The sequence below is a fragment of the Arvicola amphibius genome, chromosome 6 (assembly GCF_903992535.2).
Source record: "Arvicola amphibius chromosome 6, mArvAmp1.2, whole genome shotgun sequence".
In the NCBI taxonomy this organism is placed as follows: Eukaryota; Metazoa; Chordata; class Mammalia; order Rodentia; family Cricetidae; genus Arvicola; species Arvicola amphibius.
The window spans coordinates 10700906-10728292 of record NC_052052.2 but is presented as its reverse complement, the minus strand read 5'-3'; the positions used below and the strand labels follow the sequence as shown (position 1 = coordinate 10728292).

Below are 27387 nucleotides of genomic sequence, written 5' to 3'. Positions count from 1 at the left end.
ATTATTTTTCTCACGGATGTTGGTGATTTTATTCAGCTGGGTACAGGCACCGGGGGACATTCAGATAGGACAGTGGAAGGACAGATATGAAGAGCGAGCATTTGTCTGGTTCTGAAGTCGCACACGGTTCCTGAATTCTCCACAGTGCTGAGGCTTATCTCTAGGCGCCATACCGTCTTATCTGACGTTTTCTTTCTTTCTTTTTCTGGAGAAGATTTACAACCCAGAAAAGTCACGCCATCATTTCTGTTTCCAAATTTTACTCTGGTCTTTTTAATTTTGTTACATGCTCCCCATTGACTCCAAGCATGCTGCTAAATAGCCTAAAAATTCCCAGAGTGTATTTGACTTTGTAGGCACACTGGCCATTATCTTTTCCCATACCTTTTTATAGAATGTTAATAAATTCCAGGTTATGAAAACTTTGAAAAGTCCTGTTAAAGGTGGGCTGGGGAAAAAGGGACCAGAAGTATGTTCCTATGAGGCCACGGGGAATTAGACTTTAAGTCTAGAACTAGGGAGGAATAGGAAAATTGGCTTGGTAAAAGTTACTTAAAGAAAAGACACTCTTTTTTAGTGACACACGTAGGCTGATCTATAAGGGTGACAGTTTCTTTTTAAAAGAGTTCTTTTTATTTATTGTTTTATTAGTACGTAGACATGCACATGCCAAGATGGGCATGTGGGGAGCTGGAGGACCACTTACAGCAATGGACTCCCTTTTTCTATCACGAGATGGACTGAGTGATGATTGACGGGGTCTCAGAGGTGAAGGGTGTCTAGGGGACTGTCTTGAGGGCCTAGGTGAGGGGACCAGGGGAGGCTGCTGTGTAAAGAGAATGAAGCTGAGTGCAGAAGGAGCCACCTCTGATGAGCTGAGGACTCTCAGTCCTTGTCCCTGTGTGGAGTGGGGGCATGGGAGCTCCATTAAAAATGCTGTGTCCTGCTGCCTGTCTGACAATCTGAGTTTAAACCCTTCAACCCAGCATGGAAGGAGAGAACTCATACCTGCAATGCTCTTCTCATTTCCACATGTTCACTGTGATGTGGCCCCCACGCGCACACTCATGTGTGCACACAGACACTCATGTATATACACATGTACCAGTAAATGTATTTTTAAAAATAAGCATCATAAGGTGCTTTGAAGTTCAAGTTACAGTACTTGGTGGTGGGGCCGTCACAGTAGTCAGCTGGTCACATCACACCTGTTGTCAAAAAAGCCTGGAGCAACAGTCGTTGTGCGTTGCTGGTGCTTGGTACCCACTTTCCGCTCACAGTCGGGGTCCAAATTCCCAGAGGGGAGGAACCTCAGCCAGCTCAGCTTCTGGTTGGTTTTCTCCAGTTCCTTTTACGTTAACCTGAAAGTGTGAAGGTCACAAGGCACCCACAGGATTGCTGAGCTCCTCCTGTCGTGGGTCGGGGACACAGCTGGATGTGTTAACGCACCTCACATGAGATTCTCTCTGCTGTTCCACAGTCCTGGGCCCAGGAAGGCCCAAGAACACCCGGGTGACTTCTTGAGTTTTGTCCCTGATCTCTGCCTTCTTCTATTTGCCTTAAGAACAAAAATGTGACAGGAAGAGGGCTGGGGACGGGGTTCAGCATGTGCATGTGTGTGGTGGAGGTGGAGGTAGAGGTGGTGGAGGTGGAGGAGGTGATGGTGGTGGAGGAGGAGGTGGAGGTGGAGGAGGTGGTGGTGAAGGAGGTGGAGGTGGTGGTGGTGGTGGTGGTGGAGGAGGTGGTGGAGGTGGAGGTAGTGGTGGTGGTGGACGAGGTGGTGTGGTATGTGATGTATTAGATCCTTAGCATTCAAAGAAAAAAGTGACAAGAAGAAATGAAAGAGAATGATGTTTTTCTTTTTTTTTTTTTTTTTACTTTTTTGGTCTTCCTCTTTCTTTTTAAAACAATGAAAAGTTAAAAAAACCCTAAAACCCCTCTTCTCTCCATCTCTCTCTATCTCTGTCTCTGTCTCTCTATCTCTGCCTCTCTCTCTCTCACACACACACACACAAATGCACACATGCACAGACTGTTTTTACACATTCTGTGTTTTGACACAGGGTCTCACGTAGCTCAGGCTAGCCTTGAACTCACAGACAATGACCCTGAATTCTTGATCCTCCTGCCTCCAGCTCTTGAGTGCATTACCAACCTGATTTATGTGGTGCTGAGGATCGAACCCAGGGCTTTATGCGTGTGAACCCAATTCACTCCCCACTGAACCACGCCCCCAGTTCAGACTTTCACACTGATGTGTGCCTTTTAATGTCATCCGTCTGTCTCGCTTGAGGTCAGGCCCGTGATTTCCCACCTAGCTTCCTGGAACTTGTGAAACATTCAGAGCCCGAAGACTTTCTCTTCCTCAGATACCAAGGTGCCCGTGTGGCTCCCACCAGGTCACTCCATGCCACCCACAACAGAAAGAATCCTTAGGACTCAAGTCTCTCCCAGGCTTTCCTCCGGGGCCAAGATCTAGACCCCAAAGTTCCGGTTCCGTTCCTTAACATTGTGTGGTCCCTGGGGTTTTCCTCAGTGGTGTGTACTGCACTGTAGACAGTGTGTCCTCCTAGAGGACATATTCTACCTCCAGTCAGTGCTGGGGAGAGGTGACAGGCTGAGCCCCTTCCTGGGTGGCCTGGGTAGGGGATGGGGGCCTGCTCGAAGCTACACCAGTGCCTTCTATGTGACTGGTGGGTTGACAGGGCAGCCTCAGTTACCCAGCAAGCAGAGTAAGAACTCAGATTCTGAAACCAGACGGTCTGAGCTCAGAACTACTTGTTAGCGGTACAATACGGGGTGCCTGGGTTGACCTAAGCTAGTGACCTAATCTGCAGAATAGCAGGGCGCCAGACTTGGGTACAGGTGACATGGGGTACCACCTCTGGTCCACAGAGCACAGCTCCCTGTGAATTAAGTATTCATGTTGACTAGCTGTTATTATTGGTGTTTTTCCGTTAAAATGACTCAACGGTCAGGTGTGCTACATATAAAACACTTTATTATAAAACACCCAGCCGCGTGACCTCCGAGAAGACACCAACAGCGGCTTTTCCTCTCTTGCCACGGGAGACCAGTGTACCGATTCAGACAACCACCTCACATGTCACACGCTGAAGGTCATCAGGCCTTGGACCCTCAAAGAACCAACAGCACCAGGGGCCCCTAGGGGCTTCCCGGACAATTCACCCCCACATGGTCTCATTGTATTCACAAGACGGTTCTGTGACTTTTTGGCCAAAGCTGAGCCGATTTCTCCGCCCGTTCAAGGATCCAGTGAAGAAAGCAAGCAAAACACTTGGTTTCTTTTTGAAACACAGCAGCTGTGGTGGAAAGCTAAAGGAGACAACCTCCGTCTACATCAGTTGCTAGGGATCCTGTCCCAGCTCAGAAGAGGAGTGCATCGCCAGAGACCCCAAGTTGGGAAGGAAGAGGAGGGGACTGCCAAGGCCACACACCTTGTTGTGGTCCACAGTATCACAAGCCCTCAGCATCCTTCTGGTGCTCCCGCTACATGAGGCTCTGTGAACCGTCCTTAGTAACTCCCTCTACCCAGAATCCCCATCACAGTGGCTAAGTGTGTCCTGACCCCTCTCTGGCTGAAGTGGCTTCGGCGCAGTCTGTTGGTGTGGAGGGTGAGACAGGAGGGAGTGATGTCAGAGGGTCACTCAGTCGGGAGGCCGGGCATCGGGGGCCTTCGCCTGGACCTCATCGTACTGTGGCGGAGGAGTCAGAGGCTCGATAGAGGGAGGAGGGACGTTCTTTTCTGGTAGGTTGATCCTGAAGTCTTTGAGGTGAAGCTTTTCAGATTTGATTCGTCGAACTTTCAGTGGTTTCAGGCGTTTGGCCAGTTTGGAGTTTTGCCTGTCGGGAGCATGCCCTGGGCTGGCCTCTGTCTCTGCCCTGGTGCTCGTGGGGGTCGTCTCGTCGAGTCCAGTCAGTGACTCATAGGAGGGGAGAGAGATACTTAGTCTGGGGTTCTGCTCCTGTCCTCTGGCTTCCGAGTAGCCTGTGTTCATCACTTCCTCGTAGCTGGGGACGTAGTACCGTGAGGAGGCCTCCTCCTCCTCCTCCTGGCTGCAGGACGACAAACACAGGGTGTCAGTGCACACTCAGATCACCAAAAGTCCCCAAAAGGTAGACTTGGGGTTGCTGGTGAGTACTAGGCCTGCACACACCAATTCTGCAAACCATGTGTTGGCTGTAGAAGTAAACAGTATTTTAGCATGGAGGAACCAAGTTCCCATTTCTAACCACACTGTAAGTAAGGGCTTTTATTTTGCCCATTTTACAGATGTGGGAATGAATACATCAAGACTGTGATGAGTAATGACATCATCCTGTGGACTAGACAGGATCTAGAAGCCCCTAAGAGAGAAGCCTGCCCCTGAGGGGTTTCTAGATTGGGCTAGCTGAGGTGGGAAGACCCATCCTGAATATGGTTTTTTTTGTTTGTATCCTAGGATTAATGAGGTTAAACACCTATGAAATCATTGTTTATGGCCTTTGACTATTTTCGGACCAGTATGTTCATCTTCTGTATTAATTCACAAAGGCTCTTTTGCGATGGAGGGAGGGGTTCATCTTCATTGCCATATTGAGATTTGGAAGCACCGAGGAGACACATCTCTGGGATATCTGTGAGGGTTGTAGGGAATGCATGAAGCCCCGAGTCAATGTCCCAGACTCATAGTAATGGCAAGGCCTTCTTCCTAGGGTTGACCAGTAGGAGCAGAAAGTACTGACTACAGCTTCTACTCCAGATGACTTCAGTGTAAGGCTACTCCCCTAGAGAGAACCGCTAATGTGGTGAGCTTGCTGGCTGTTGCTGGTGCCTCTCCATCTGAGTGCACCACCCACCCAATACCAGCTTTACTTGTGTTTGTATTTCTTTATTCCCTGCGGACCTAGGCCAGGTCAAGTCCAAAGATGTGCAGGATGAGGCCAAGGGTGTTTCCAGAGGGGTTTAACTGAGTAGGGAAGATCTACTCTGACTTAAATGTGAGCAACACCATCCAGGGCTGGGTGTGGATGAAATGGGGGGAAAGGAGAAAGTGAACTGGACAGCAGCCTTCATCTCTCTCTGCTTCCTGAGTTCCCATATAATATCACGGGCCATCCTAGGCTCCAGCAGCCACACCTTCCCTTCCATGATTGACCCTAGCCTCAAACTGAGAGGCTTAATAAACCCTTCCTTCCTTAAGCTGACTCTGTGCATTTGATCAGAGCAATGAAAAGTACATCGAGTAAGGCGTTGGGCTAGCTATGAGCAGTCGTCAGCTTGATACAACTTAGAACCAGCTGGGGGACTGGCATCTGAGAATGTCGGTGTCTGTCCGTGTGTGTGTGTGTGTGTGTGTGTGTGTGTGTGTGTGGTGTGAGTGCTATCTTGATTATGCCAATGGGGCTGAGAAGACACACCCTGAATATGGGTGGTAGCATTTCGTGGGGCCGAGACTGGATACAAAGGAGAGTTAGGGTCTGTATACATTTAACTCATTGCTCTCTGATCTTGACAGTGGGGGTGAGGTGACCAGCTGCTTCAAGCTCCTGCCCCCTTAGCTCCCCGAGAATGATGGACAGTGGCCTGGAATTGTGAATTAAATAAATCCTTTTCCACTTAAGTTGATTTTGTCAGAGTGTTTTTAATCATAGCCACAGAAATGAACCTTAAGAGAGATGCCAAATTTTATCACATTACTCCCCACCCCCGTCTGTCATCTGCCTTTTAAATATGCTTGTGATATTTTGGGGCCAAGTGAAATATTGTACTGTGATCTTTTCAAATCAAAGTAGACACACACAGAACCTGGGACAGAGAGAGGAACAAGCAACCTAGAGCGCCCTGGTCCCCGCCCGTTTCTGTGGGACACCTTGTAATCCACCTAAACCGCAGGGATTGGGAAGCCTGTATCTAGCAAGCACGAAGGTATTTGTGAAAGGGTGTGAGGCACCTTCCTGGAACAGAGTGGAAACACAGACTCGTAAAATGAAGCTCTTTCTGGCTTATGTGCGAATGTGTCCCTCCCCTGGGCTGGAGGGAGCAGCCGGGCATGTCTCACCTGTCTTCCTCCTGCGTGGGAGGCACAGCTCCCGCCTGCTGCTGGATATGGGCCAGTTCCTCGCTCTGCCGCAGCTTCCTCCTGTCCCGGATGCTCAGGCAGATGGACAGCAGCAGCAGCATCACGCCCGCACCGACCAGCACGTAGGCCACTGAGAAAGTCTTGCTCTTGAGGATGCCACCGCCTCCCTCTGTCTTGTTGCCTTGAGCCGTTGGCTTATCTGCAGCGCTGAAACCAGGGACCAGGTTCCACATGGCCATGATGACACCGAGGACCAGCATCCCCAGGCCGATGGCCGTCAGTGCGTAGTGTGAGCCGTTGGCCTTGGACTGGGCCATCATGGCAGCAGAAAGGGGCAAGACCCGGCTCAAAGATAGAAGAGGAAATTACAAAACCGTAGTGGCCACAGACACTCCTTCCTCGTACCAAAGAAACTCTCCGATGCCACAGTAAAAAAAAAAAAATCCTCAGCAGATGCTCAGGCGATGGCTCTCTTCAAATGCCAGGCATCCCGGGTGGACTGGGCGGATGAGAGATCTGAGAGAAGAGAGTGGAAGGGAGATTATCAGCTCTGATTTGGAGAGGTTCTATGTGAAGCTACCAGGCTCCACCCTGGCCTTACCTCTAATACATTCCAGATGTTCCAACCACCACCCCTATGCTAAAAGGGAAAACCAGATTTGCCCCTGCGGGAGGCCCGTGAGGTCAGTGCTTGGAGCAGAAACCTGCTGTGAGGTTTAAAGAAGTGTGGTCTGATGACATCTCTCCTAGGAGAGCTTGGCGGGTGATTGGGGAGACGGCATCACTGGGCCATGGTCAGTAACATCACAGTCACGGGGCTGGGGGGGGGATGGGATACTGGACTGCAGCAGTTAATGACTTCCACTCAGTCAGCCTGCTGGGGTCAGTACACTACCCTCACTGGCTCCTTATTGTCTTGGAAGAGGAAATCTGTCTTCTTAGAAGGATGTGCACAGCCACTGGCCTTACTACCTTGGTCTGCCCCTCCTAGCACCTCTGCGGTTACCACGTCACCCCTTCCTGGTGTTTGGGTATGCCCCACTAGCTACTGGGGTGGGCCTGTCCCTTCCGTTGGCTTCTTCATTGTCTCAGCCCTCCACGCAGCAGGGTCTCAACTGAGTGTGTGCGTGTCCAGTGAAACGGACGGAGAGCTTGGGATTGTCCAGAAACATAAGCGGTTCCATCTTCCCCCACTTCAGAAAGGAGGCAGAAGTCTGCACAGCCTCATCTTCTGCATTTAGGAGAACCCAAAACCAAACCAAATAGCCAAACAAACAAACAAACAAACAAACAAACAGATCCCTCTTCTGGAGAGCAGCTCAAAGATCCAGCTCATGGGAGCTGGGATTCCAGAACCCTCGGTGGTTGAGGGAGCCCAGAGGCAAGGCATCGGGAGCTGCAGTTTAGGATAGACTTGAAGGTCACAGAGGAGGAGAGGACAAGGTCCCAGTATGCCCACCCTTCGGTCAGGTGGTCTGGGGGTGTGGGGTGTGTGTGGGGGGGTAGGAAACATGGCCAAGCAGGATTGCCCAGTGGGCGCTGAGATGGACAGGCCCTGTTTTCAACTCTGCATTCTTTCCGACCTTTCTAAAAGCACAGCTGATCAGGGAGTCTGAAACGAGATGCCGCCAAGATGTTTTCTTGTGAAACTTTCACCTTCATCTGAAACTCTCCGCTTTGTTAAAAGTCACTCTAAAAATATCTAGGACAACATTCTCTCTCAGCTTGAAGTCCACGCCTTCTTGTTTTTTTTTTTCTTTTTTTCCACCCAGTAAATATTTCTGGTACATCTGGTTACCTGAGAGTTGCATGGGAGACACTGCAGGTGCCTAGGAGGAGGTGAGGACACTCCAGAAGCAAAGACAAGGGATGTGTGACCTGTGGAGCTGGGCAGCAGGGGTCCAAGCTCAGGCTGGGGCTTCTATAAGCTTCAAAGAAGGGAAGTTTCATTGGTGTGATGGCCACATACAGAATTCACAGGTGTGTGCATGGGCATATGTGTGTATGTATATAGGCATGTACATGCAGGCACACATGCATGTGTGTGAAGGCATGATCTGGGGTGTGTGTGAACACACATGCATGCTTGTATGTGCAGGTGGCATATGAGCACATGCTGTGTGCCCTATGAACACAGGGACATGGAAGGCATGAGTGTGTGTGTTCATGGTGTATAGAGCACAGATGGTTGCAGTAGGACCAGAAGGGCTAGCCTATCTGTCATACATGCAGGATGCTTGCTACATTGTTTGAGACAAGGTCTCATGAAACCCACTCTGATCTCCTATTTATTATATAGCCTAGGATGACCTTGAGCTTCTGATCCCCCCCCCCCCGTCTCCTCCTCCCGAGTGCTGGGATGACAGGCGTGTGGCACCACATCTGGTTTACGTGGTGCTGAGGCTGGAAGGCCTCATATACTTCTGGACAAGCACTCACTGTCAGGGCTACACCCTGGCAGTATCGTAAGTCCATTGGCAGCTGCTTTTGGAACCTATGGTTCCAACCCATGGGCCCCTGGGAAAACCAGTTCCCACTGGCCCGCTGTTTGTCTCATATCTGGCTTGTTGACCACCCATGGCCCTGTGGTATATTTAGCCCAGTTTGCTTTCCCTTGCAGAACAGACACAGAAGCTAATTTTATGCTTAGATGATTTGGGCCACATAGCCGTCAGCATGTCCTTAACAAGCAGCGGCCTGGGGTGGGCGCAGAGACGTGTGTTCGGCTGACAGGCTGCTCTATAGACCCCAGAGCTGGACCTATCCGCCCTTCGCTGCTGACACACAGACGATGCTCTGTCTGGGTTTTAAAATACTCTGTTAGGAGAGCAAAGAGGGGTTCCTGGGGGGGGGGGGGACACTGGGCACACTCGTGCACAGCTGTCAGGCTAAAACCTTCCATTGTGGATCCACCTAGAAAAATAGGAGATGGAATAGTCTAAGGAAGCCGTGGGCATTTTGATTCTGTGAGGTGCCCATGGTGGGACACCTATTTTGGGGTTGAGAGCTTGAGGTGGGCTTATATAAGAAGGGGTACCAAAAGAAGACAGTGGGGGCTGGGGAGATGGCTCAGTCAGCAAAGTGTTTGTTGTACAAGTATGAGGACCTGAGTTCAAATCCCCAGGACCCAGGTAAAAAAAAAACAGACTCTGCCATGTGTGCCTGTAACTTTAGGACCTGGAGGGCAGAGGCAGGAGGATCACTGGGGCTTGCTGACTGCAAGCCTCGCTCCAGGTTCAGTGCAAGACACTGTCTCAGGGAAAAAAGTGGACCGCAATACAGCAGGACACCTGCTGTCCTCCTCTGGCCTTCCTACCGTATACATAGGCATGCACAACTATGCAAATGCACACATGCAACACACACACAGAGGGAGGGAGGGAGGGAGGGAGAGAGGGAGGGAGGAAGGGAAGGAGGGAGGGAGGGAAGGAGGGAGGGAGAGAGAGAGGGAGGGAGGGAAAGAGAGAGTCAAAACTCTATAGAACTTATAGATTCTGGACCACAGAATGACAATCTACGGGCCACACTGATCCCCAATCCTTCCAAGTTCTTCCACAGGCTGACCATGGCTCCAGAGAAGAAAATGGAAGTACATCCTTGTCACTGCATGAGGGATGGATGGGCACCATAGCAAAAGGCACCATGACTAAAGGGCATGCTCAGGAGGAAAGGCCACTCCGACATGACAGCCTGAAACAGCCTCTGCTCAGTTTCCAGGTAACATTCTTCCCCACGGATGGATGCCACCAGCTCAGTCTGCAACATTCTCATTTTGGCTCTCTCTCCTTGGCTCCCTGGTCCCCTGTGTTTGAATCTCAGCTTTGAAAAAGGCACCTTTTGTCTGCCTTGCTATAATGCATTGGCTCCCAGCACACTGTGCCAGGAATGGAGCAGCCCTTAATAAATATGTGTAGACTAGACAAATGAGTACCCAGCAGGTTTAAACGGTGAGCCCATATCAATGAGGGGACCTCCAGGCCCAGGTAGGTACCTTTTGACAGGTCTAACTCAGGAGTCACAGGACACCCACATCTCGTTCTCGTATGCAAATGATACCCCAGTAACTAGAATGAAGGTGATTGCCACTGGGGCCTGGGAAGTGATCTTATCAAATTCCCTGGAGGGGCTGAGGTTGCAGTAGCCCAACTCTTTGGTCCTCCCAGCTGGGGGGAGGACCATCTCTGCTCCAATACCAGAGTGCTCCCTCGGCTTGGCCGAGGCCAGAGTGGGTCATGGCTGCTCATTCTCAGCGGGACCCAATTTCCATGAACTCCAACTTTAAGACAAACGGTGAAATGGAAGCAGACAGTAAGGACTGGGGGCTGGCTCACGGTAGGGCCCCTGCCTCCCCCCCCCCCCCCCCCCCCCCCTCCCCCAGCTCTGTGAATTCAGAACAACAGCCAACACTGAGCACAGAGTTCTGGCTGCAGTGGGGTCCAGAGTGCCCAGGCTGGTCTCTAGAGCCTTGCTTGGCCATTCTGCAGTTTAGAAGCTAGGAAGTGAGTTCTATTCCCAGGAGGCTCCTTGGCACTGCCATCAGCTTTACTGGGAGGAGGGCTTGCCAGACCGAAGAGGCCTGCTGCGCCTCAGAGAGACTCCTGGCCACTGCCCTGCAGTACCACTGCCTGCCACAGTTGGGAAGGGAATCTCATTCTGGGGACACAGGGTGTGCTACCCTGACCACTGAGGAGTTCCAGCAAGACCTGCCAAGTTCCACCCATGGTTGCTTTTAGAGCCAGCAGCTGCTGCTGTTGGGGTCCTCCTGTCTGTCAGCAAATTTTGGGCCACCTCCCCCCAGGACTTAGAGCCAAAGGTATCAGGTGCGTGTTTTAAGAGCACAGGAGATCTGGAGAATGAGTCAAGGTGACAGAGGACAGGGCTGCTATGCCAGAGGGCAGCTGGGCAGGCACGAGCAAGCCTCTGAGCTGTGGTGAGGAGAAGGCTGGAGGACTTGGTGACATTCATGGCTTTTCCGGCTCAGTGAGAGTCAGGTACCCACGGGTACTCATCCAGTATTTCCGGCCACTGACAGGTGATGAGCCATCCCAGACTCTCTCTGTCCTGGTAAGCAGTTGGGTCAAGACTCACAAGCAAATCTGACTCTGAAGCCACTCTCCCTATCCTGAGCCAAGGCTGAATCCCCAGGGCCACTCCCTGAGCTAGGCAGACAGGTTCTGCCATCTGTCATCATGAAAGCAGAGAAAGCGGCAGACGAACATTGCTTTGACTTTGAAGAGTTTGATTTAGATCATTCCCGGGCCGTTCTGTGTGTTGGGGCTTAGGGGTGACATTTGTACACAGCCCATCAGAAAGACCAACGATTCCCTAATAGGGGGAAAGTTCATGTGACATGAAAGTTCATGGGTGACAGCAAGATGCTTGCCTGGCATCCAAGCCGGGAAGCTGAGGCATGAGGATCACTGTAAGTTCCAGACCAGCCTGGGCTACGGTGTGAAACCGTGACTCTGCCCCTAACTAACTGAGCTATAGGAGAACTACATGAGTTCTTCCCCAGTGACTTGCTTGTTGACCTAAGCATCTCCTCAGATCCAATGGCCTCAAGGCTGCCACACTAGGCAACCAGCTTCTAACACAGAACCTTCAAGGGATACACTCAAGAAACAGCCAAATCATAGCAACCATTCGAAAGCTATCAGTTCGGTTTTATAAAGAAGCCCCGATTCAGAGAGGCAAAGCAACTTGTCTAAAGTCACACAGCCAGTGTAGAGCTGAGATGGGAGCAGCATAGTTCATTCAACAACTTGTGACTTTCACCCCAGGTAGCACCTCTCAAAGGGACAAGACACAGGCAGGGAGAAGAGAAATGGCTCTGTAGCATCTCGAGCTGCCTATGGGGTCTGGGCTAGGAGATGGGGCAGTCCAGGGGGGAACCCGAGTCAGTCCAAAGAAAAGAAAGGCAGGCATCTCCCAGAATGCACCTAGCCTTGCTGGGAAGAGAGGCAGCTTCCCTCCCGGGCTCCCGGCACAGGCGCTGTGGACTTCATGAGCCGACATCGCCAGGTCCCTCGCTAATTCACTTATGTGTCTGATAAATCAAAGACATCAAGTCTGCCCTGCGATCCCTGGGGTGCTGTCCATAGGAGGCAGGTTAAGGAGCCCGTGTCTCCCACGGGAGTTCGTCTCAAGCTGTTCTGTTAGCAAGTGGCTAATGTCTGGCCCTAAAGACAAGACTGGCACCAGTGATCTAACCCCTCAGTCCCAGGGGCATTCTGTGCTCCCTGGGGACCATTACACTGGCGGCCTGTCTTCCTCAGTGGGAACGGAGCCCACGAGTCCCAGGTGTAGCATGAATAATAAAAACCCAGAGACAGAAACTGGGATTCAACCCGAAGACAGAAAATCAAAGCAGCCAAGCCACTAGAGAAAGGTTACTTCTACTAAGGCTGGGTGACTGTAGACTAAGCAGACTAAGCCTCTCTCTCCTCCCATTTTATATTCCCTCTAGTGCTGGGATTAAAGGCCTCTGACTCCCTAGGACTGGGATTAAAGGTATGAGCCACCACCGCCTGGATTTGTTTCTGTATTGATCTCGTGAAGTCCAGGGGGGCCTTGAACTCACAGAGATCATCTGTCTCTGTTTCCCAAATCCTGGGATTAAAGGTGTGTGTCAGCATTACCTGACTTCTAGTGGCTTTAGCTTTGCCTCTGGCAAGATTTATTTATCAAATACAAATAATATACCACTACACCCAGGGGCATTCTGTGTTTCCTGGGAATCATTACACTGGTGGCCTGTCTTCCTCAATGGGGACTGAGCCCATGGACACTGAAGAACAGCCAGGCCCCTGCACTGTCCACTCCAAATAACTCTGGTTCCATCGGCAAAGGAAGATGGACCGCCATGGCCTGGGCTGCCTCCAAGCTCCTGCCCTGGCTGAGCCAGATGCCTCATGGTCTGTGCAGCTGAGCCTGTTATACAAAGGAGAGCCTAAAGGAGGCGCTGTCCCAACTCTGCTCATTTATGGAAGAAGGACTCACGGTACACAGAGCCTTGTCCTGGGTCCACAGGACAGATCTCTTGGGCCTTCCTCACTCCTGGCGGCAAAAGCCTGGGATTCCTCTCAGAGAGAGAAAAAACCGAACAGGTAACACAAAGGTCGGCCTCCAAGGGCTCAGCCATCTTCTGGATCTCTGTGGGGAGATGAGGCTGAGGAGTTACCAAGAGCAGAATCGACACCTTCTGAGGCATTGGCCAGGTCTGAGAAGGAAGATGGGCCTGGCATGGAGGCCACACACATTGTTTAACTGTCTGTGTCCTCCTGACCCCAGGGACACACACACTGCTTAACTGTCCTGACCCCAGGGACCCCCTGCTGAGAGCGTCTGTCCAGGGTACACAGCAGCTTCAGAGAACAACTGTATCCCTTCACGTTCCCCAGACCAAGTCACCCAGAGGAGCAGAGAGGGGCAAGAAGGGTTTAATAAAATCTAGAGTTTCTGTTCCCTCACAGAGCCCCAGGGAGCAGTATGCATAACGGAGGCTATGTCAGAACTGGCAGAGTGGATGTGAGTGTCTCTCAGACAGTGGCTGCATTGCTCACTATTGTGTTTGTTAGAGTTTGGGAGGTGGTACATGGTAGCCCAGACACACGCTAACTCCAAGATAGCCACAGGATTTTTTTCCCCTATTGTTTAAAGACAAAGCGTTATAGAACCCAAACCGGCCTACAGCTTGCTGCGTAGCCAAGGATGACCTTGAACTCCTGATCATCCTGTCTCACCTTTGGGAAGCTAGGGTTTCGTGTGTGCACCACCATGCCCAGTTTATATGGTGCCAGGAATCAAACCTAGTGCTCATGCATTCTAGACAAGCACTCTACCAACTGAGACACATGCCCAGCAATCCCTGGGACTCCCAGACTGGGACCTTATATGGCCAAAGCACTTTTCAGTCACGATTGAGCCAAGGAACTGAGACAAGCAGATTCCTCTGGATAGGTGGGTACAACCGGCAGAATTACAGATGTCTTTATATGACAGAGGTGAAGAGGTCAAAGGAGGAAGTGGCAGTGGGTGGTGTCGTATGGGACAGGAACACTGAGGAGTGCAGGAAACTTCCAGAAGCAAGGGGGAAAAAAGAAACTGGTTCTACCCTGAGCCTGAGAAGGGAGCCTGCCCTCCTGGTTGACGTCAACAGTCAACACTGACTTGGACTTCTGAACATTGGGAACTAAGAGAGAATGTGCTTTCAGCGGGCACCCTTGGGGACGTGGGTATGGGCAATGTTCCTAAATCTGCCACTCCACAGCAGTCAGTGTGACTGGGCCACACAATGGCTTCCTCCAGATACATGACCTCTTGGTGACCTTTTGCAAGTCACTCCTTCTGGATCCTGTGCAGCAGGCTCCAGCAAGTGGCCCGCCTTCTGAGTTTGCACTTTAACCTAGGCTCTGCCATGACCCGGTGAGCTGGTGTCCTGACTCCCACGTGGGGCAAAGACTTGAGGGAGAAAGGCACTCTGCTACCTCATCCATAGCCGCTCTGATTTCTCAGGCTCAGAACTGCGCTCCCAGACTCAAGTCTGGTGGTCGCAAGTGGTAGTGGTGGTGGTGGTGGCGGCGGCAGGAGTGGGGGGGGAGCACCAGTGGGGGGCGTGGCTCAGTTGACAAGGAAACTGGCTTGCCTAGCATCTATGAAGCCCTGGATTCAAACCCCAGTTCCATATAAACCAGGCACGGTGACTCGTTCATGTAATTAGGTGCTGGGGAGATGGAAGCAGGAGGACCAGGAGTTTAAGGTCATTTCTTAGCTAAGTAGTAAGCTCAAGGCTAGCCTGGGCTACTTAAGAATAAACAAAGACCCTACCATATAAGGGAGTTTGACCCTAAGTCACATGAGAGACAGGGCCCTAGCTGGCTAAGGTTGTCCATGAGAACCAGCCTTCCGTGGTCCTTGGCTGTTTCTACACATGAGGACACACTGGGGATACTTGTCCTTCACTATCTGGTCTTCGGCTTTGTTGTTACACAGTGGAGGCAGTTTGAAAACCTTCCCAAAACATTCTTGTGCTGGGTGGAGCTGGTGAGTTTTCTGCAACTCTCTCCCTTCAGAGCCTCATGCCTGCCTTTTCCCTTGGAGCAGTGGACCCCAGCTCTTTCCCCCAGCTCAGAATCTTCTTGTCTGATGCTCAGGTACCACTTGGTGAGCCAGGTTCCATCTCTGCCTGCTCACTAGAGCATCTGAGCGGTCCCACTCAGGTGTCCGACTGGTTTATCCAGCATCCGCACCATATGGCTGCTTCCCGGATGTTCCTTATTATTTATGACCTATTCGTTATCCATTGAATATTACTATTAAGTTTGATTCATGCCATCTATGTTATTCATTATGTATTTACTTCTTATCAACAACTCGTTGTTTCTCTAATACAATCATGCTTTGAGTTATAAAAGTCATAATCGTATTCAACTTTTCCAAACCTCTGTAATGAATTTTCAGGAAGAACTTCAAAGAAAACTTGAAGTTCAGAGAAGTCCAGACACCTGTTCAAGGTCACACAGTGAATGGCACAGCAGATTCGAGACGCTTATACCCGGTCCATTGGAGACCTCCCTGATCCCCACCCTAGCTCCTTCCCAGAAACCCTTGCCAGGTCAGGAGGTAAAATGCCTTTCTCCTTGAGTTGTTTCCAGCGTGAGTCACTCTGTCCCCATAGCTCTGGTCTTTTCTGGCTGTGGTTTGAGTAATTGGTGCTGGGTTGTTTAACTATTAACCTGTTAACAGGCTGAGGTGAGAGCCAGGAGGAGTGGGGAGAGTCATGGCCAGGACTAGCCTGCTTGGTCACCATGGCCAGGCACGCACAGGGGCCTTCCCCAAAGCCAGGGTGCTGACTGGGTTGCTTTCTCTCAGGCCATTTCCCTTGCTCATCCCTCTGTGTGGTGTTTAATGTCCTCCACTCCTGTTCTGTTTGTGACAGGGTCTCCAGGAGCCCAGGCTAGCCTCAAACTCACTAGGTAGCTGAAGATGACCTTGAACTCCTGATTTTCTCGCGTCCACCTCCCAAGTGCTGGGATGCCAGGCATGGCTTGGCCACCATGCCAGGCTTGGCCTCTCCTCTTTGGGTAAGGACACCAGTTGCACCGAAGGAAAAGGGACACTCATATGATGATGCCAGCATGGTCACCGCTTCAAAGGCCCTGTCTCCAAGCACAGTTGCATTCTGAGGTCCTAGATGACCTCAACACAGGCACTTGGGCACTCATTCAGCTAGAACACACCCCTGCAGGGGCTTTGACTCAGCACCTCTCTCCCACTGGCTGACAACCCACAAGGCCAATGCCTTTTCCACCTCACCCCCCCCTCCGCCCCTTCCGGTAGCCCTGGAAGGGTGCCTTCTACGTACCCCCACTTTGCACAAAATGAAGTCTCCAGCCGTGAGTGACTGTCTTACACAGCAAACACCAAGATACAGAGCTTTGGGGGAAGCAGGACCAAGAGTCTCTCCCTGGCTGTTACTGGCCCGCTGGCTCATGCTCCAGGCACCTCTGGTCACTTGCTTTGTGTTCTCCACAGCTGTGCTGTGTACGTCATAGCACAGCAAGGCTCCTTATCTCCTCAGGTGCCTGGTAAAACTCCTGAGCTGGAAAACAACGTCAGAGTAGGGTAGGAGCCTAGCTGGATTCCTGCCTTTCCTAAGCCAGAAGGACCCAGCAGGTCCCAAGAGACCTGCGCAGCCCAACTCACCTCGGAGCAGGGGAGCTGGCTAATTGTGTCCCTTTTCCTACCTGAGTTGGAGGAGGTTGGAGAAGGGACGATGACATTTCTCCCTGCTGGGATTCTCGTGTGGTCGGTGAGGTTGCTTCCTATGTCTGTTCTCTCCCGCCTGACACTTAGCTCCCCATGGTCTCCCAGAACACAGACAGCATTACTCAACCTCCTAGGAAGGGGGTGCTTCATGTGACTGAAGCTTCATATGGCTGAGTTCTGGCCAGTGAGATCCAAGCAGCAGTGGACTCGGGCTCGGGGTTGGGGGGGAGGCACACCCATGAAGCATTCTTCAATGAAAAAGATGTGCTTCCTCTTTCCTCCTGGTTGTAACGTGGACGTGATGGCTGGGGCTCAGGCAGCCATCCTGGGTGGTAAAGGATGGCAGAGGTAACGAGTGACAGAGCAAAAAGATAAGAGGAGCCTGGGTCCCTCGTGACCATAGAACTGTCAGTTCAACCCTAGACACCTGACCTGTGGGTTCTGTTTACATGAAAGGAAAGGAAATAATTTTTTTAAAAAATCTTGAATTGTTTTTATTGTATGAATTTAGTCTACCTTCACCCGATAAATGATAATATGGTATTACTATCACTTATTAGGGTTCAGTTATGTCAAAGAGATTTATCCACATATGTTTATTTGATACCATAAGAGCCATGTGGAATTGTCCCATTTTGTAGGGTCTTTTTCCAAACAGACTCTAAAGGGGGCCCAGCCACCCAGTGTTTGTGGTAGCTTTTCATTTTTATTTTGTTATGTCACATGCATGGGTGTTTTGCCTGCAGACAAATGTGGGTACCACGTGTGTGCCTGGTGCCTGACAAGGCCTTGAAGAGGGCATTGGATCTTCTAGAACTGGAGTTACAGGCGGTTGTTAACCATGATGGGAAAAGAACCCAGGTCCATTGCAAGAGCAGCAAGTGCTCCTAACCTCCTGGCCATGTCTCCAGCCCCTGCTGCTCTTGGTTTTGTGTAGGCAGGTCACACAGTTTGCTGCTGACCAGTTAGGATATGGCCAATGGGATGAGATAAAGAAGATTGTGTGGGTGGCGTCATGACCAAAGGGACCCCGTCTGTTGTTCTGCGCCTTTGCTTTGATGAAGCAGGTGACCATCCAGTGAAGAAATTCACTTAGCAAGGGATCAGAAGAAAAAAAGCCCCAAAGACCACAGCTTTTTCCCACACCCATGTCTGCAGGTGGGGGTGGGGTCAGTTCCAACAACCGGGTTTGTCAAATGGGTCTCCCCAAGCTGCCCGATCAGATGAGCATAAAACCTTGTCTCCAAGACACGCATCACAGCTCAGCCATGGATGGGCCAGGCCAAGCCAGGCCTTAAGCCCCTCAGGTTGTGGTAAAACATTAAAGGCTGGCTAATCAGTCTGAGGCATGTGGCTGTCTGCAGGCACTGAAGGGCCCCTAGGGACTGGGCAAAGACTGTGGCTGTGGCTGTCTGCAGACACTGAAGGGCCCCTAGGGACTGGGCAATGACTGTGGCTGTGTGAATTGACTGTGGCTGTGTGAAGGCCAGGGAGGCCAGCAAACTGGGGTGAGGTGGGCCAAGGTGCTTGATAATGTGGGAGGGGAAGGTATGTGGTTTTATAGCCCCACAGATGGTGGCCTCAGGGAAGTGACCAAGACAGTTACTGCCACCAGCTCTGGACAAAGCTCGTTCTTCTCACTTCACCACCAGGGGTTCTCTGTGCCTCTCTCTCTCTCTCTCTCTCTTTTTTTTTTTTTTTTTTTTTTGTTTGGTTTTTTGAGACAGGGTTTCTCTGTGCAGCTCTGTCTGTCCTTGAACTTGCTCTATAGTTCAGATCAGGCTGGCTTCAAATTCAGAGATTCACCTGCGTCTGCCTCCCAGGTGCTGGAATTAAAGGCTCACACCACCACCATCTGGCCTCTCTGAGCCTCTTAGAGCTTCAACTTCCTCGTCTTCAAAACGAGAATAATGATGTTTCCCAGGGCTGGAGAGAAGGCTCAACAGTTAAAATGCGTATCCCTCTGCTGGAAGACTTCAGTTTGGATCCTAGCACCACATCAGGCAGCTCACAACACATGTAGCTCCACCTCCAGGAGACCCGACTCCCACTTCTGGCCTGTGGGCAACACGCCCAAGCACACACACACACACACAGAGAGAGAGAGAGAGAGAGAGAGAGAGAGAGAGAGAGAGAGAGAGAGAGAGAGAGAGAGAGAGAGAGAGAGAGAGAAAGAGAGAGGGAGAGAGAGAGCTTTGCAGGAGCAAGGATGCAGGCAGCCCTCTAGAGCCTCCCTCCCAAATCTGGTGAGTCAATCAACCATAAACAGAGAGCACCGCAGGTTTCAGGGACAGGATTGTCTGAGCAGGGCCTGGTAACACAGGCCTGTAATCAGAGCTACTGGGTGAGGCTGAGACAGGCAAGTTCAAGGTCAGTCTGGGCTTCTTACTGAGTCCTGTCTCAAAATAAAAAATAAAAAGAGGTCGGGTGGTAGTGGTGTACACTGTTAATCCCAGCACTCGGAAGAATCTTAGAGTTCAAGGCCAGCCTGGTCCACAAAGTGAGTTCCAGGACAGCTAGGGCTAGGGCATACAGAAACCATGTCTTGAATAAAAACAAAAACTAAAAGAGGGCTGAGGATGTAACTCACTGGTAGAACACTTAGCTAGTAGGTACAAGGTTCCCAGTTCAGTCCCCAATATTACACAGGGTGAAGGGGTAGATTTGTCCTGCACCCGTGCGGCAGGCTCTCCTTGTCACCATTTCCTGAACAAGGCTCCGTCACTATTTACAGTCTCCACGGTGCATCAGGCATCCCAAGTCATCCCAAGGGGATAGAATGGACATGAGAGGATGTACCAGGCTCAGTGCAGACAAGATGCGAGCATCCTTACGGGAGGGATGTGAGCATCTATACAGGAGAGATGCGAGCATCCTTACGGGAGGGATGTGAGCATCTATACAGGAGAGATGTGAGCATCCTTATAGGCATCCTTGGTTTTGGATCTGGTACCAGTCTCTTGAGGATACCATCAATGCGGTATATAGAAAGTGTGTCCTCCGACTTCCCCTTCAAGTCTAGCCATGACGGCCACAGTGGCCTTGGCCATCTTGAGCCATCACAAGATTCTTGTGCTCAAGGTAGGAAGGAACATGCAAGGTGGCTCCTGAGAACCACAGCATTGTGGTGGTGTCCCTGCTTCATGCTCAATGGGGCAGAGTCCTGCTTCTGTTGTGTTAACCCACCATGTTTCAAGGCTCCGAGGTCCCCTCCAGAACTGACAGCCTCTCCTAGGAAGAGCTGTGCATTAGAAGTGTCTAGGGTTTCTCCTGCAATTCACACCTCTGAGAAGGCCCACGGAACAGGGATGAGGCACAGTATAGCAGTAGCCTCTAGCTGGGGACCAGGAGAGGGAAGGCAGTGTGGAGACACTCAGCAGGGTCTCCAGAGGCCAGGACAGTCCTGGCTGTCCCCACAGTGAAAACAGGACAGTCATAGGATTCTTCCAACTCTCTGCCACGGAAAAGGTCTGATGTGTCCTGTGGCTGCCAGAACAGACATTTGGTAATGTAGCAGTTTAAAGTGACACTAATCTATTTTCCTTGAGTTCCAGAAGCCTACACTGAAGACAGGTCCACCTTCCCCCCACAACCCACCGTCTAGCCTTTCACAGCCTCCTGATGTTGCCAGGATCCCCTGGCTTTGGCCCGTTTCTCCGTCTTCCAAGTAATCTCCAGGCACCCTGGCTCTCCCTGCTTGCCCCCCGCCCCCGCCTCCCATGACTCTGGGACTACCAAAGCCAACTAGACAAGCCAAGGGTACCTCCTCCCTTCAAATCAAGACACAGTCGCATGTACAAAGGCCCCCTCACCACACAGGCAGCTGTAGCCCACAGCCTGCAGGCTGCATTCACCTCAGGATAGCTACGGATTTGGTCCAACACAAAATTGAAAAGTGACTGTTAAACATTATGAGACACTTTTAACTCAACTGCAGGGTTCTCAAGAGTGAACTGTGTAGGTAACGTACTGTGTCACCAGCTTGAAGGTTAACAGAGAAGTGGCTCTGGGATGAAGATGTAGCCTTCTGTGGAGAGGCGGGGGGAGGGGGAGTGTTATCCAGGCAGCCCAAACGGTGATAGGCACACCTTGATAGACTGTCCTCTAGCTAATGTGAGGCTGATGCTTGCTACAGTTCTTAGGCTCCTGGCAACTGCATACAGTGGACTTAGGATCACAAATAAAGGCTCACACACTCTATGGAGGAGGGGGCATCTTCAAAGTCATCAGACTGGCTTAGATGTACTGATGCTGTCATCTGGCTGGACGCTCACCCTCACCCTCAGGATTAAATGAAGACACTATTGAAGCCAACTCTGAGGCCCCAAGAACCACCCTAGTCTGTTCAAAGAACCTCGTTAATAAGTAGCAAAGCTCAGCCGCCAACCAGAGTCCAGAGTCCACTCTCTACCTCGCTGCCCCGCCCCTCACGTGTCCCACGTCCATGCCCTGTAATGTTTTTTCTTTCTTTCTCTTCTTTTTTCCCCCAAACCTTCTATCCACAGCTCCCATGAACAGCGAACTGCATGGGCCAATGTCAGAAGCAGAAGTTTGTGGATGACAGAGACAGAGAGAGGGATAAGGGCTTGATACACAACATACAAGAATGAAAATGAACACCACAGTCTTCGATCAGTTGCCTCGAGCTGGGGAGCCAAGTTGAAGGCTGATTGGGCCCTCTTTGCCACCAGGTTCAGGATCTCTTAACTTGGGGCTCATGCTCACGGGGCTGCCTGACCTAGGACTCTGCCCTCATTGAGCCATGCCAGCACAGGGCCAGGGGTCGAAATTAACCACAGGCCCCAGGCTCCTGCCTGCTCTGGACATCGGATGCAGCCTTTAGTCCTCTCTTCTCATTCCTTTGGGTTGGGAACATCACCATCACCTCAACCCTTCAAGGTGTTTAGGTCCAAATTCTAGTCCAAGGAAACAGAACTCCAAATGTTCTGGTGGAAAATGGAACCCCTAAAAGGTGCTGTGTGGGTGTCATCAAGGGGCAGAATTGTTCCCAGAATCCAGGGGAAACACCCAGGTTGTGTTACCATAGCCACAGCAATAAAACCCCAGCTGTTATTTCCTGACTGCCCCTGTACGTTGGGGTCATAAGTAAAGGTGTCACCATCTGCCTTCTGGTTCCCTCTGTCACACACTCAACAGACACCAACGGAACATTCACAAACTCAGGAATCCAGGTGCCAGGGACCCAGCGATGAGCATCTCAGAGCAACCCAGAGCCCAGCACCACACAGGTGTGATCGTCTTTATGAAACTTCAAACAGGAAACCTCAGACCAACAAATGGGATGACACTGGTTATCAGAAAATAAGCCACTGTAGGGGCACTTTAAATATGCCTCTAATCTCTGAAGAATGTGGAGCTGTCCACGCTTGTCACACAAATGATGCCCAGAGTGGGTCTCTAAAAGCTGGGGGACTGGGGGAGCAGGCTGCCCAGTGCTGTCCCCTGAGCACTGATGATCCAGTGAGCATCCACTATCCCCGCCTACTTCACTTTCTAAGAGTAGGCGTGGCCAGCCTGGCCAATCAGTTCCTCTGGTTCCCCGGAGGGTGTGGCCTCTGACAGGTCAGAACCCAGAAGACCCAACCCATTCTCTGTTTTGAGACCCTCTGGGTTCACAAAGACAGAGTGGGATCCTGACCTGCTGGGGACCAGCATGCCATTTCAAGGGAAGAGACTGCCACACTTACAGGGATGCCCAGGGGACACAATGACAGCTGAGGCCATGTACGGATGAGGCAAAGAGAACATCACCTGGACCTAGAATACCTCGAGACCTGCGGCCGATTCTGCTGATTCTGCCGATTCGACTATGTGACCCAAATAAGGTCAACAAAGCAAAGCCAAAAAGATCCAGCTGCTTGGAGCTTGGACTCTCCCGGAAGCTGTCCCCACTGTCCCCACAACGTCCTTTCTGCTTGTACTGTGATTGCTAATTAAAGTCACTGTGGTGGTGACGACCAGGGAAGGACTTAGATTCAGCTTCCAATACCCACACTTGGCAGCTCACAACTGCCTGTAACTCTACCTCCAGGGGAGCCTGTGCCCTTTTCTGGTCTCTGTAGGCACACACACACACACACACACACACACACACACACACACACTCTAAACCTTTAAATGCCAACCCTTCTCTCCTTCTATCATGTGGATACTGGGGATTGAACTCAGGTCCTCTGGCTTGGCAGCAAGTATTTTTTACCCAGTGAACTATCTCTCTAGTATTTTTACCCAGTGAACTATCTCTCTAGTATTTTTTACCCAGTAAACTATCTCTCAAGTATTTTTTACCCAGTGAACTATCTCTCAAGTATTTTTTATCCAGTGAACTATCTCTCTAGTCACAAAAGAAGAATTTTTCTGAGAGACTCACTAGCTCTTCGTGTGCCTTTAGGGAAGCAACACCTTTGCTTTTTGCGTGTGTCTAAACAAGATCTGTTTACCTACATGCTCCCCAAGACTATTGACAGAAGTGACTTCACCTCTAAACACAGGACAAATCTAACACGGGGGCTGCTGATGTCCACAGACAGTGGGTAGCTCTGTGTCCCTTGGGGAACTGTCACACTGTCACCCTCTCAGCCACACAGCTGGTCAGCCAGCCACCCAGAGCTTGACCTGTTCAATGGCCAAGTCCAGGAATGCTGATGACCAGAGGGCCTCGACAGAGTCACCCCACAACAGCTGATGGAGTGGGGACAAAAACTGTGCCCATTTTACAGAGGCACATCCCAGAGGTCACTCCACTCAGGGCTCAGCAGGAACTGACTCCAGAAGGGAAGCTCTGCTGCTCCAATCTGCCTCCGGCTAGGTGGTCGCGTGTTTCTAATTAATGAAATCAAACTTGTGTATGGGTTTCATGCAGGCAGCATGGTGAAGGGCCATCTTGTCCTTCTGGTTTCAACCCAGGGAACCAGAATGGTTTGTGGAACTCACTAAAAAGGGGCTTGGGGTTGGGGAGGAAGAAAATGGAAGGAAAGAGGAAGGAAGAACAGGAGGAAGGAGGAAATAAAAAAGGGAGAGAGGGAAGAAGCCAGAAAGAAGGGATGGGAGGAGGAGAGGAAATGCATATATAATAATGAAAAGGCTGTCCTCATGGCGGCTTATCTTCATGACAACTTGACAGGTGTTCAAACACACCTCTGCTCTCAGCATTTCAGTGGCTGTAATAATTAAAACAACAACATCTCGCCTTTACAAAATGCTTCCTAGACAAAGGTTTTGTGTGTGTGTGTGTGTGTGTGTGTGTGTGTGTGTGTGTGTGTGTGTGTACTGTGACCTTTATACAGATGAGGAGCCAAGGCTCAGAGAGGTTAAGCTGCTTGCACAAAGGTGCACAGCTAATTGTGGAGCGACATGGTGGGGGTGAGGGGCTGAGAGTCCCTCATGGAGGGGGTGAGGGGCTGAGAGTCCCTAAGAGCCACTCTCTCGAGTTGAAGCTTTCCCACTAAGCAAGCAAAACAACCAGCACTGTGTTTTTAAGGCCGGCCCCTCCACACACAGCCCCTGCCATTACTGTCATTATCATTTGACCCGCAGCCTGGCAGACAGAACCCAGAGAGGGCCTGTCTCGTCCTGCCCGCTACCTGGTGCCTGGAGGATTTCCGCAGTTGTGTGGCAAGTCCCACCCTCTGCCCGCCTGGTACACAGGCCCTGTGATGCAGGGCACATGGCCAGAAGTTGCCCAGTGACTGAGGATGCCTTGTCTGAGGCTTAGCGTGGGGCCCTCAGAAGACCAGAAGACAGCGCTGGGGTCGCCTCCACCCTAATTAGACTTAGGCTTAAAAACAGACTCAGCAAGCGGCTGACATCCTCAAATGCTCAGCTGTGTGGGCTTGGCCACCAGCCTGGTGATACCCGCTGGGCATCCGGCTGTCTGTGGTGTTTGTGGGAGGCTAGAGAAGCCACCCAACACCTGCTGACTGTGAGTGCCAGAGCTGGGGCGAGAGCTCTGCTTAACCCCTCTGCTTAAGATGTGATTTATCCAAAGTAAAAGGCATGCTGCAGTGTGCGGGTGGGTGAGGGGTTTAAGTGTGGTTGGGGACTTTTTTGTTACTGATTGGTTATTTGTTTTTGTGGTGCTAAGGATGGAGCCAAGGTTTTGAACCTGCTAGGTAAGAGCTCTTCCACTGACCCTCATCCCCAGCCCTTAAATACGCACACACATGCATGCACACCACACACAAATGCAGACTCTGTAAGGACTCCTCTGGAGCTGTTACAGGGAGCTTCTGGAACCACACACCCTAAGAACAGTAGACACGCTTCATTCTCAACCACTGGGCCATTTCTTGCCTCTGGGGTGACAGATGTGGCCACCCAGTTTTAAAATTTTCTTTTCTTTTTTCCTTAAAAAAAAAAAATAGGGCCTTAAGTAGCCCAAGTCCTTGAACTTCTGATCCTCCCGTCTCCACTTCTTGAGTGCTGGGATTACAACACATGTGTTCTGTGTAGTGCTGGGAATTAACTCAGGGCTAGGCATGCCTTCTATCAGCTGAGCCACAAGCACAGCCCCCTGGATGAGTTTTTACAGCCATATATTTATATGAGAGAGAGATTTTTCTCTGGCCCCTCAGGAGCTCCCTTGTGTCCCTTTTCCAGTTGGCCTCTGTCCCTGCCCCTAACAGCAGTCAGCAGTCACTACACGTGGGATGAGGCAGCACGTTTGCCTGCGAGGACCAGCATCTCTTGCCCACGGGTGGCATGCACTATAGTGAATATCACTCGGTCTTGATGAGCCTATCCTGGATGCGTCCCACAGACTGCACCTGCCGACAGCTGTTGGATACCTGCTGCTTCCTCCATCGGCAGATGCTTTACAATGAACAAGGCACCGCAGGCCTTGACAAACACGGGGCTGGGCTCGCTGGGTCACAAAGAAAAGCACGTCTCTAAAGATGGCTAACTGTCTCTCCGGGAGCTGCAGCTGTCCCCATGGGCCGGGATCCTCCAGTCTGCTCTCTGTATATGCTCTGTTCAGAGGAGATGCCTCTGAGGGTCTGGGTCACAGCAGAATCACTTTTGCTGATGAATGGTCGTGGTTCACGTTACATTCTGCTTCTCTTGGCTCTGAAAGCTGAGCCGATCTGGGTGGTTTGTTCTGACTAATGATTAGCTGTTCACACTGGGGCTAAAAGCCATCAAGTTGATGGAGACAGGAACAGTCCAGATGCCAAGGCTCCCCAGGGGTTAGGCTTTCCCTGACAGTCTAGACATCAAAATGCGTTGTTAAAATGTACAGTTCTCAGTTCTTCCTCTGCAACCATCTGCGGCTTCCAGGGGACCAATGGCAGCAGCAGAGACTTTAGAGCTTAGAATCAATGGTGACAGGAGTCCAGGTGTGTCCCCTGACTTTTCTCAAGATGGCTTTCCATCGTCAACCTGACTGGGTTTGGAATCGCCTAGGAGACACATCTTTTTGAATGTCTGTCAGGGAGATTCCAGAGAGATTTAACTGAGGAGGGAAGACCCACGCTGAATCTGGATGGCATCAACCCCTAGTAGGGATCCTAATGAAAGGGAGAAAGTGAGCACTGGCTTTTATCTGTCTCTGCTTCCTGACTGCAGACGCAATGAGGCCAGCCGCCTGCTTCTACGGCAGCCAGGATACTTTACGCCCCTCCCCTCACTGTGAGCCAACTAAACTCTTCCTTACGTTATGTCTTATTTCTTCACAGCTCCATGCAAAGTAACACATGGCCTCACCTTGCCAACGGTCAGTTTCCTTGTCCACAGGACAGGTGTGTTATCAATGCGAGCTCTTCCCGCCACAGTATATACAGAGGGGATGAGAGGAAGCGTCAGTAGCTAAGGCAGCAGATGGGGCTGTGAGAGCAGAGGAGGTGGAAATACGAGCCTCTGCTATTATCTGAGGTTTTCTCTGAGAGGCAGTGAAATTGGGCTGCATGCCAGACTTCTGATGCTCACCGAGCCTTGGAACACAGCTCCCACCAGTGTGGATCCGTGAGGAGCCTCATGAGTTGGCTGGGCATGGCAGACAAACACAGATGGTGTGTGAGGGATGAGAAAGAAGTTAGGACCAAGCCAGAGAAATCCAGGGTCAAGCAAAAGGGACAGATGTATTTTTATTCTTCCTTTTTGGCTCTGCCCTACATACCTTCTCCCTACACCTGACTTCCTAGCCAGGCTCCAGCCAGGCCAAAGGGGTCTCTGGTCGCAAAGACGTCACAGGATCTAATTGTGACCTCAGCAATGTCACATAGCCTTTGTGAGGGAGGTGTTCCAGGCCAGGCAAGGGCTCTGCTTCCGCACTTCTGAGGAGATATTGGGAACAGCTCTCTCAAGTTTCTCCTCATCCTCCACCTCATCCCTGTAGCGTGTATCCTCCCTCCGGTCTTAGCTTCCACCCATCTCCTTTGAGCCGCTCTGAATGGTCCAGGTACTTATCTCTCTAGCACTATGTGATGGCTCCACCCAAGAGCCAGGGCAGCTCAGCTCTGAGACCCCAGGATGTGGTCCAGCGCTCCAGGTCGGAATTAGTGACTTCTCCAGTTGCTGA

At 51.1% G+C, this 27387-nt stretch overlaps 1 protein-coding gene across 2 annotated transcripts in view; it reads right to left on the bottom strand.

The window, feature by feature from the left end:
- Positions 1-2981: 2981 nt before the first annotated feature.
- Positions 2982-27387, bottom strand: part of Tmem51 (transmembrane protein 51) — a 48774-nt gene continuing 24368 nt past the window's right edge. Inside the window, exons 2-3 of one of the 2 annotated variants that reach the window (XM_038333714.2) lie at positions 6063-6599; positions 2982-4077 (exon numbers count right to left, since the gene is read on the bottom strand). In XM_038333714.2, coding sequence (XP_038189642.1) covers positions 3669-4077; positions 6063-6403 — 750 coding nt within the window. In that variant the 5' untranslated portion in view covers positions 6404-6599 and the 3' untranslated portion in view covers positions 2982-3668. Of the gene's footprint in view, positions 4078-6062; positions 7341-27387 lie in introns of those variants that run through there. The other variant, XM_038333715.2, reaches the window with a different exon arrangement.